The sequence below is a fragment of the Dermacentor albipictus genome, chromosome 5 (assembly GCF_038994185.2).
Source record: "Dermacentor albipictus isolate Rhodes 1998 colony chromosome 5, USDA_Dalb.pri_finalv2, whole genome shotgun sequence".
Lineage (NCBI taxonomy): Eukaryota > Metazoa > Arthropoda > Arachnida > Ixodida > Ixodidae > Dermacentor > Dermacentor albipictus.
The window spans coordinates 48,968,503-48,980,000 of record NC_091825.1 but is presented as its reverse complement, the minus strand read 5'-3'; the positions used below and the strand labels follow the sequence as shown (position 1 = coordinate 48,980,000).

General features: G+C 47.3%; 1 protein-coding gene across 6 annotated transcripts in view; it reads right to left on the bottom strand.

The window, feature by feature from the left end:
- The window catches only part of LOC135899231 (mannan-binding lectin serine protease 1-like), a 117,113-nt gene that overhangs the window by 85,175 nt on the left and 20,440 nt on the right, over positions 1–11,498 (bottom strand). Inside the window, exon 1 of one of the 6 annotated variants that reach the window (XM_065428498.2) lies at positions 3,393–3,611. The exons of 3 other annotated variants lie outside the window; for them this stretch is intronic. In XM_065428498.2, coding sequence (XP_065284570.1) covers positions 3,393–3,505 — 113 coding nt within the window. In that variant the 5' untranslated portion in view covers positions 3,506–3,611. Of the gene's footprint in view, positions 1–3,392; positions 3,612–11,498 lie in introns of those variants that run through there. 2 more of the 6 variants (XM_065428496.2, XM_065428500.2) reach the window with 2 other exon arrangements.

Below are 11,498 nucleotides of genomic sequence, written 5' to 3'. Positions count from 1 at the left end.
GCATAAATTTAAGCGCACGCTCAACAGCTCAAGATGCAATCGCTTTTCGAACTATAGAGGAAGGCGCGTCCACATGCCGGCGGGATTCAAAGCGCTCGTTTCCAGCATTAGTCAACTTGATTATATTTCTTGCATTTCGCATGCCACTTTTCCTTCGACTAAATATGCCACACAGACGGGTGCTACGTAAGGGTAGCAGCCTTGTTACACATTTGCGCGTTGTTTTCCTCGCCGTTGCGGAAAAATCGCAAATATTGCCGACTTAGCGCGGTGACTGCTGCCCCAAGCAAGAACCGGAGGAGTGTGTCCCCACAGAGTAGCCGATTATACACATTTCGAGGCAGACTCGGCGGAGCGCCTCGAGCAACGTTGAGCGGCCTTGGGATTTTTCCACGAGCTGCAGTGCTCAGTTTTCGCTTCTGGGCATTTTTGTACGACTGCCTTTCGTGCGCGCAATTCGCACACTGAGCGTCTATCTTCTCAGTCAGCCTCTCGTCATTACAGCTCCCTGAAAGGGCCATCGAGAGCAATTCGTTGAGCACGCCGTGCGGTGCTGGTATGCCGGCGATAGCACGTCGGAATGTACGACTGTGGACTTCGCAGCGGGCTGTGGCAATAAAGCGCTCATTAAATATTGATGTTTATTAAACGTAAGTAAATTTAAACTGTTACTAAAGCAACACAACTCTGCCAGGGCGCCTCGGACGCACCTCGAATTGTCACGATGCAGTAGCAATGTTCGCACTGTTATCTTTATTTAATGCTGGTAAGTCTTATACGGCATTATATAACCGACGTAAAAAACATATGTACACAACGTTGTCATGCAAATGCATGAAGAGAGAAGCAGCGTGCAATCGAAGCTGACTTCGAATTAAGAGTTAGGCTAGTACAGTAAAATATTCATACGTGGGTCTGAGAGTCCTGAGAAAGACGCGATGAGCAAATTGTGCAAGGAGTCCCCACTATCATGCACCAAGATGCCAATGCCACGTTGCTGAACAGAACCAAGGGAATGTTGTTTGCCGTCACTTGTAGATACTCAGAATATTTTTTTTGCATTCCGCCTAATTACATAATTAGCTTTATAGTTAATTATTCAGCTTCCCAAAAGTTGTAAGATGTAAAATGGCAACGACAAAATTGCTGAGCAACATGAGAAGCTCCAGAAAAGCTTGGCTAAAGAGGTTTCCAATCTGATTCATTCTTAATGTGAGTTATACTGAAATTAAGGCTATAATTACCACTGACAAAGGGTGCAGCACGGTTTTTTATACATTCAAATTTATAGATTAGCGTTTGGGCATTATGATCCCACACTGTACAAGCATATTCAAGGACTGGGGGCACATTGGTGGCATACAGAGCTGCTTTAAGGCTTTCTGGGGCAGATTTGAACTTAAGTGCAATCAAATATAACACACCATTGGCTTTACCAGTTACCTAGCCGATATGTTTATTCGAAGATAAATCGGGACATAAACAGGCACCAAGGCATTTAAAATGTCCAACGCGGCCGAGCGATGTACCAGACAGGCTATAACAGGAATGGAAGCTAGAGTCTGCGTTTCCCACTAAAACTAATAAAACAACACTTACTTAAATTCAAATGCATCTTCCATGTTTTTGCACCACGATACCAGTGTGTTGAGATCACGTTGTAAGACATTAATATCATCGGTTCCGCGCATAGATTTATAGATGACACAATCATCCGCGTACAGTCTGACGTTGGAACCGCTCTGAGAGACCATTAATATAAACTAAAGAAAAGTAGTGTTAATAGCACTGAACCCTGTGGCACTCCAGAATTCACGTGGACAAACGAAGAAGAAGAACCATTTACCACAACGGCCTGCTTTCTACAAGATAGATAATCCCTCAACCAACCAAGAACAGAAGCAGACAAACTTAAAAATGACAATTTATGTAGTGATAGAATATCCGGAACAGTGTCGAATATCTTCTCTAAATCAAGGAATACAGAATCAAGTTGTAGCCCCCTATCGTATAAACTTTATGAGAAAATTCACACAGTTGTGTAACACACGATAAGCTGTACCTAAAACCATGCTGTACTGAACTGAACAAAAAAAAATATTGGATTGTAACTGTATCGTAATACAGCTAATGATTGCACGCTCAAGGGCTTTACAGCAGACGCATGTCAAGGAAATCGGTATGTAGTTAATGACGCTATTTCTGTTACTGGATTTTAGTATTGGCACAAACATTCGCGAACTTGTTTCCCAAGTTGTTGCTTATGTTGCTCTGGAGTTTTCTCGTGGACACTTTTAATCTAAGTATACTTGATAAGTTGATTCGTTAGTTAAGGTTAATTATGTAATTAAGCAGAATGCAAACAAAAAATATTCTGAGTATCTCCAAGCAACGGCAAACAACATTACCTTGGTTCTGTCCAGCTACGTGACATTTGCAGATTTTTTAATCGCGGGGATGATAGTCGGCACACCCTGCGTAGCGCTCGACGCTGTTTGTTGCGGTTAACGTGTTTGCAGATGCTACTATTGCTTGTGACGTTCAACTTCCCGTTTACATCTGCGAGCTAATCGTTCTGACGTTTAGCCCTTCTTTCGAAGCGACCGGCAAACGCAGGTCTCTCTGGTTCTCCCATCCAAACAGACGCGGACGCTCTGACGCGTGGTGACTATTTTTACCTCCGCTACGCTCTCCGAACTTTCCCCGCGGTGTTGACAATCCGACTTCACCGGAAGTTCGATGCAATACGCTGTGTCGTAACGAGCGCGCGAATACACTTCCGCTGTAAACTCGCCTTGCGCCGACGGCAAGGTTGAATAACGGCGGCAAACAGCGCTCCAGGTGGCCGCTTAATTTGACATCTTGATCGAGAGGGGCAACGTGGTGATGCCTGCACTGTTCGAACCAGACACGAATCCTTCAATGACACGAGAGTCAATCCGAGACCGTAGGACGACGACTCCCGGCACCTTTGACTGAACGTTCACATGCTGCGAAAAACTGTGGACAAGCAACAGAAAGAGGAGAAACGATGCTAAGCCGTTTCTGGGTGTCACGTTTCGACTCGTATGTCTGCGTTGTCCCCCAGCTGTCAATCCTTAATTTATAGCAGCCGGAAATTGAAACTCACTTGCGCTGGCGCCAGCGCAGGCTTACACACACGCCGTTAGCGCCCACGTTGTATTAACTTTCACTGCTTCAGTGTCAGCCTAGAATCACGGCAGTCTGCCTGTCCACTCTGCTTGATACAAGATTTAAAGCAAACAAGGCATGTCCATTATAAGTTGGGATCACAGACTAGACCACAAAAGTAATTTGGCTCTTCTCGTACTGTGCCACAGAAACCAACGAAACTGAACCACTCGGGATACCCACAATAAAGACCTGCATACCTGAGAGCAGGGTATTCCGATCCACGGACGCAGCAACAGGCGACGACCAAAAGTAGCAGCGCCAGCGCCGCGAAGCGATGGGCACTCGGGGTAGGCATGTTTCTGCGCGGCATCGCGTCTCTGTTCAGCGCGCGCGTCAAGAGAGGGGTTGTCGATCGAGGCCGGCGGCTCTTCGGCGGCCGCTCGGACGGGCTTCTCTCTCTCTCACTTTTGGCTCTCCCCAACACTTCGTCGCGTGACGCCAGGCAAACCGGCCACCTCCTCTCGTGCCGGCGGGGCAGCCCCTTTGCTTGCACGCCAACCGAAGCGGTGGCGGCTCTGACGTCGCGCACGCAAACACGGAATGAAGAACCAGTTTCCTCCAGTTGCGGGCAACAAGAGTAAAGCCTAAGCCGCGTGGAGGGGTGCGAGAAAATCGCCACCGAAGGGCGCGCAGTGGGGATCAGAGGTACGCCTTACCATCTTCCCCCCCCCGCCCCCCCGTCTTCTCAAAGGCTCAGTGCGGCTGTAATGGCCCAGCTCATTTTGGGACCGGAACTGAGGAAGACGGCACCGGATGGACCCCGTCCTGCGCCACCTTCTTGAATGCTCGGCCTTTGCGGTTGGCCAAGGGTGCCTCCGTAGCTGCTTAACGGCTCATCTATACTGCTTGCGAAATTTGGGCATTAGTTGAAGCCTGCGCTATATTCAAGGGCGCCCATTGCCTCACCATCGTCGCGCCAGTGCTTCTGATAGCACTGTAAGCGAACCAGCGAAGCGCTGCGCCGATACCTGCGCATTCACTGTGGGACAACGTAATGGGAAGCTTACTGACGGCCATTTATTAAATCTTGTGCATGCTGCGACTACGTGTGTGTAGGTTACTTTGTTCTCAGCATAGGCCAGTACAAATATTTTTGGTCTTATTTGTTGTGGTTGGAAACCGCCATTGAGGACCTTGTGATGAGTACGGAATCACTGGTTTGGTTTCCGACACGTTTTGATGGGAGCGTAATGCAATAACGCCCGTGCTCTTAGATTTAGTGCAGCTTAAACAGTCCCAGTTAGTAAATGTCAATGAAGACTTCTCCACTACAGCATCCGTCATAGACACTGTTTGCATTCGTACGTTAAAATGAACAATTCCGGAAAAAAAGAAAAAGAGTAGGGGTGATCTCGTGAAGTGTTCAGCATTTTTGTATGAGCGTTTGGTATATGCGGATTCAGTAAGGCTGTTGTCAGCGCTATAGTTGATTACATGACCTGCAGCTATGAAGAAAAACTAGTATACTGGCATTCGTCATTGCTTGCACGCAAATAAATATAAAATTTAGGACAAAAACCACCGAAAGTCATTGCGAAAGTTAGTGATAGCTTTTCGGCTGTCCTGGTGCACTTCTCTTATGTTGTGCACGCGGCACCTTTATTGGGCAAGTTGTCTGTGAGCCTCGCAGCAACCTCTTCTCCCTTTTCTCTGCATGCATGCCAGCTTCCCCTTTTCAGAAATTTTACTTTACCGGTCTCACTGGGTTGCGTTTTGTAACGACGGAGCAAGAAGATCAGACGCAAAGACCTATTTGTCGGATGACTGAGAGTCATTCAGGCCCTCTGCAATATGTAAGCGTCTCCGTTCCATGCAATGTTTCACCTTTTCTGCGTAACATTGAAGCGCCCCTTCAGCGCCAACTTATTTTCTCTTACATGTTGTGACGCATTACCAAACATTCTCAAACACGTTCTGACGTTATCATCCTCATTCTGCTATGCACGTACATAAATACATTCTCACGCTGCGAGAATGTCTTTTATGTGGGTATATAGCAGGTGAGGAAGTCTGCGTATCTGGAAAGCGCAGGTGGCCTGATATCTTTCGCACTGCTCGCGCACGGGAGGTGTCGTGGCTTCCGGCGACGTCCGCAGTGCGGGCGCGGATGTGACACGGATGTGGCTTGACGCTTTCCCACCTCAACTCGGCGCAAGATTGCCGTCCGTCTATCCAAACTGAGTCTAGCAGCAACTTTACAAATACTATCGCTGTTCCCTTCGAGTTTTAAGGTGGTCCTGAACCAACCCTCGCGCATGGTGCAGAAACCTTTTCGGTGGATAGCATACGCCGCTGTGCACATCTCAGTCAAATCTTGCAGTCGCGCGCGCAGCGTTGAGTTCACAAGCGGAGCGCGAAATTCCACGTTTCACAAAGACCATTTTTCCGATGCGAGGCCTGCTCCTCGCCCGTTTGAAGGACGCCTGCGTTTCGTATATTTCATCATATGCTAGATTCCCTTAGAGGGTTGCTATTGGATGATAGATGACCAATCATGAAGGATGTTTGGATCAGTCCGCTGCTTCCCACTGTTCCTGCGTTTAATAATAGACGCTGTTGGCTAAGCTAAGCGAAAATCTTCGTCTCAGATTTCAATAAGAATCTTCAGGAAGTAGAGGGATGTCGTCTTCTCACACTCGGCCGCACCCGTTCATGCAAGAATGAAATTTCAGCCACGCTGCTTATCGGGGTCGTAGCCATCGGGGCTGGTTAATTTCCATTAGTTTCGAACATTCGGCTTGCCTCGAACCACGCGAAACTTAAGCCCAGAGAACGCGTGCACTACGCCTGCTGCGACTCGCGAGAAATCGCGGTTAGCTCCTACAGGAGACGTGCGCAGAGCGCTCCCACACGTGACCAAAGCAGCACCCGGCCACTTCTGGCTAGACACCCTGGCAGACATCCCGTCGTAGTGACCTATTGCCAACGATTGGCAATGCGCAGTTTGAATTTGCCTGCTATTCCTGGGGTACAAAGCCGGTCCGTACTTCCTAGCACGCTTAGACTGAAGCACCAGATCGCTAGGGCGCACTCCAGTCATGCCTTGCTCAAAGCAAACGCATTAGGGCTATATGCGAAAGAAAATGTGCTACTCGTGTCAGTTCGTAAAACACACAAAAAAAAACGCCTCAAGCAATCTAGTACCTACACTTTAGCACAGCAAAGCGATGGCCCACGTCCCCCGAATAACGGCAACCGGAAGTATTTGTAGCCAACAGGGTCCGTCCAATTCCGCTGAAAGAAGAAGCAGGACATAGAAGCCAGGTTACGTAATGCCGTAGTCGTGGCACAGAAATTGGCGTCATGCCGCTCCTCCCGAGCGTAGGACGTTGAGGAGAAATGGGAAATATAAATATTGTGCTCGCTGCATCTACGCCCATACTGCGTCTTTTCGAGAAATTCTTTCAGTAATATGATTATGGGAGGCACAAAACTCGTCCCAAGGCATTTCTATGTCTTCAAAAGTACAAGTGGTTCGGGGCCCTTTACCCTTTCTAGAATGGCGTTTATTTTTATCGATGCTGGTGAAATTTGTTCAAAATTGGTAGGAGGAGACGAAGGTTTTAGAAATAGTTTACAACAAATATCCCTTATATACACCAAACATTTCTTTAAAAATTGATACGTTGTTTTGTGCCACTGGTAAAATATAACGTTTTTCGAAAACTGGGACGCATTTGTTCCACGAATCCTGCACCCATCAAGGAAAAATTATAGTAAAATCACTTTATCAGCTATACCTACATATAATTCAGTTTATATAAATACTGTTTTTTCGCCTCGCCACAGTACGTTAGACTAGGCTCTCATCAGATAATTCATGATTGCCCTAAACTCACCTCCGAGACGTGTTCTTCAGCCTAAAAATGCACCAGATAGATACGCAATTAGGGCCATTGTGTCGGGAAACGGCACGTTGTAAAAAATGTATTGCACTGTTTCTTCGAAAATGCTCGAGATGTTGCCCATTGAGGTTCCGTTCCTTGTAAAGAACAGTTTTGTTTTTGTAAAGCAGTTTTGGACTATCTCGGGTCGTTATTGCATAAGAGCATTAAGGCGTTTTTCATATACATCAAAGATCTTCTATTACCTACCGCATTTAGGTCTACTCTTGTGTGTCCAGTGTTGTTTCGGCGGCTTTGGAAATGTCGCCTTCATGAACACAACCAGGATGTCAAATGGTGTATTTGTAGAAGCTCTCAGTTATTATCTTCGGTCTGCTTAAATTCAGTAGAGAGGGTCGTCTTAGATACAGAAGCAGGAAATTTGCATTGGCTCCTGTATTGCACCTATTCTTAGCGGCTAATTTCTAGCGGAACTAGGCAGAGACTAAGATGAAGAAAGTCTTTAAATATGTCGACGATTTTTTTTTTTTACCACAGCGCTGTTTTGAACCTCTAGCCACTCACACACTTTCTTTTGTACGCGAGGAGATATCACCTCTATACGTAACACATGAGATACCTATTGACAGAAGTATTCACTTTCTTGCCATCATTTTTTTTCTATGACGAACGAATCTACTAGAAATACGAGCCATGCACCAAATGTCCACTGCTCCCATATCAATCAGCGCACTCAAAATTGGTCAAGGAGGAGGAGGAGGAGGAAGTTTATTATTGCAGAAGCCGTTGCGCGGTGTATTCCTAGGTGGTTCCCTCTGACAGGGCTCCACTGGCGATCGCGGCTCGCCGGGCCTGGTCGAGGGTCGCCAGTTGGCTTCTCAGGTCGAGTTCGGAGAGTCTCGCCTCCCAAGATCACGTAGTGAGTGTGCGTTGTGACTCGTGGCGAAATTGCGTCGCCCGGACGGTCGGTGCATTCGTGTGTTATGTGCGCGAGTGTCACTTTGTGGTTGCTACACCAGGGACATGTTCGGCACGTACAACTGTGTGGGTAGATTGCGTGTAGACGAGAGAAGTGTGGGTATGTGTTAGTTTGCAGGCGGCGCCAGTCCCTTGCCTGAAGTTTATTTAGAGCTTTGTGTGGGGGAGCGTATTGCGTTCTTCCGAGCCGTTGGTCCTGTAGTATTTGTTGACCTGTCGTTAATAACTCGTGGGTCGCTCGTCGGTCTGTCGGGGGCTGAAGAACGGTGTGGTCTGCGGCTCGGCTAGTGAGACCTCGAGCTGCGCAGTCCGCCTCTTCATTGCCCCACAGGCCTTCCTGCCCGGGGCACCAGACGATACCGTGGGTCCATTCTAGTATGCGACCCAGGATTCGAATGGCTTGTGTAGGGAGTGTTCCATTCAGGTATAAACGACACCCCACTTGTGAGTCAGTAAGGACACGGGCGGACCTTCCCTTGCTCTCAGCGTTGCGAAGTGCGAGAGCGATCGCTGCTGCTTCTGCTGCTGCGTTGCATGTGGCGCGGATGGAGGCAGAGGCTACCAGGTTCCCCTGATTGACAACGGCGAGTGTGTATTTGGGCCCGCAACGTGGCGACGAGGGATACGGGGTAGCGTCCGTGTAGTACGTATCCGGGTCTCTGAAACAACGTTTGTGCAACATGCGGGCACGCGCTGCTCTTCTCTCTTGATTGTGGGTGGGGTGCATGTTCTTGGTCAAGGGGGGAAAGGCGAGGGCATCCCTGTCCAACGCATTATGTAAGTCAAGTCTTGGGCAGATGACTGCAAACATTAAAGACGAGATCATCCGTCTTCGCTTGGTGGGTCGTTCCACGCAGGTACTTGTCAGCGTTTCTGAGCATCTTCTGGATTCAAATTTGCCTAGAAAGGCTTCTGCCAGCCTGACTCCAGGAAAGTTGTGGTCATCCCGTAAATCCACGGCTTATCACACCGATTAAAAAAGGCAGGCGAACATGCGAATGTCAAAGTTGTGTTTTCCGCTCGGACGAAATTGCAATGTCTGCGAGACAAACCAGGCCTGGCCTACCTGAAAAGCCAGTGTGCAATGAGAAGCATCAGAACAAGTCAGTTGACTTTGCTAAGGCACTAGTGTACAACCTCACATTAGCATGTGGTAAGAACTATGTGGGAGAAAGCGGAAGGTGCCTCAATGAGCGTTTAAAGGAACACCCAAATAACGCAATCAAAAGCGGGGAGGGTCCCTCGACGCTTGCTGTAGACATTAGGGTGTCAGCGCAAGTGATGATCAACGTACTACGTGCGTTCCAGTATATCAAAACTGCTCCACTGTTGACAGCAGCAGGGGTCAGTTAACTCACGAAATTATCGATGCTGAACTGATTGATAGGTTAGGGGACAACTTCGCCTCAAAGCCATCAATCGCCCTTTCGTTTAAACAGTTATCCTATCTGCGTAAAGATAGATAAGTCTTGCAAACTACGCACTTTGGACGATTCCTGACGTTGCCTATATATGTGATTCTTTCACTCGGAATAAACACTGTTGTAAGACAGCGCCTGTGTGTACCAGGTCTTTCTGTGTCCTTGTCCCTTCGTGCGCAACGAGCCGCATCATGTCTTACGAACACGTCCAGGACGCTGTGTTCCTAGACTGCCCACATTTGCAGCTCTGCCAGTATGTTTCGGAATGAGCACACTCTAAGCTTTCGAAGCATTACTCCTGCCTGATTTTTTTTAGTTCCGTTACGGGATATTTTTTAAGCGTTGCTGGCAGCTGTTACTGCACAGCGCAAAGGCACAATAACAGCTTTCGAAGATCGCTAGAGGGTTCGTGGAATCAGGTTGGGTAATTAAATATGGAAAAATATACGGGTGTGCCAGAGATAACGTTGTGTGGTGCATGTGACCAGAAAAGTGATCAGGCTTCTTGTCGACGTGATGTCGCTTGACGTAATTGATGTTTAACTTGACAAACAGCATGCCAAGCCGCTGTGATCCCATAGTCACGCATATGCAGAACAGTGTTCTAGGAGGTTTTTTTTTTCTGGAAAACCTAATTGCCAAGTGTGCGACCGACATTTTCTTTCGTGTCTCTGTCTGGCTGCTACGCGCTATCTTCAGTATTAGTTCTGATGCAAATGACCGTCCCCTGTAGGCGATGTTGAAATTTCAACTTGGAGAAAATAGATGTCCATATCGGCCTTCGTGTCTCCTCGACTATATTTGTCGCTGTGCCGGCTGCTGCGCTTCCTAATTTCTGCTCGCAAGCTTGCGTACCGTTTCTGCAGTGGCCTCGGCTGGCAAGCCGTGAGCAGATTTTGAGGCCCTTTGCACGATGTATTTTACGCTGGTTGAATTCATACGAGATAAAAATGGTGTGCGCAAGTAGCGGTATTGTGCGGAAGCGTAAGTAGTCTAGGGGCAAACGTAAAACGTTTTATGCAAGTGTAGCTCACTTTTCACTATAGACAGCTTACCATGCGGCAAGTTACTGCCAATTACCTGAAGTTTTTCAACCGAGGGTTAACATAGATGGGTGTATGATTATAAGTGAAAGCGACCCCTGCGTAGTGGAACCCTCAAAGGGGGTTATATTTTTATCGTTTCAGTTCTCGTTTTATACCGGTTTACGCTTACATAGACATACATAGTGGCTGCAAATGAAGCAGAGCCATGGAAGGGCGTAACGATCGATATTACTATAGAAAAACTTTATGAGGTGCGCGTGATCTTATGGTTTACAATTCCATCCAAGTCCGGAATTGCTGAAGCCGCAAGTCTAGTCAAGCAGCGAAAAAAAAATATATGTAAAGTCGCCTTTACTCACGCTTACACAAATTGCATGAGTCAAACGACGTAAACTGAACTGCTGCGGCAGCGGAAGCTGTAAACAGACTGGCGGCTCACCCATTCCTTAATTTTCGTGCACTTTCACCCGCACACCACTAAACTCTTAACTACGTGCCGTCTAGACCACTTGCTTCTTCTAGGTATCTGCAAACTAGTAACTCACAGCAGTTACATTACGTTGTCAGGTATCCTGCTACTATTACATGAACGATGGAGCGGCCGCAGTTGGCGTGGCGTAAGTAGGTTATCTAAGATGGATGAGTCATTCTTGCTACAGGTACTCACGCATTCTTTCTTTCTTCATGTGCTTCAGTGTTTTCTGGTTACAGCCCCCATATAGACGTGCGTCTTAGAAGGTCTAACGCCGCTGCTGCTGTACAAATATCGCTGCCTATTAGCGCTATTCTTAAATTTCGTTGCGCCTTTAACCTTGAAAAAAAAAACTGTTTTAAATACGTATTTGCGACAAACTTTCAATATAGCCAAAAAGTTATGCAGCTTAATTCTTTACATGGAATAAGTATTTCCATAAATTCTTTGTTTGAGCGAGACATCTGAAATCAACCGTGGTAATTGCACTCACTTAAAATTGCATGCTGTATTCAGCAACGTTCCGGTTGAATTGAAGCAC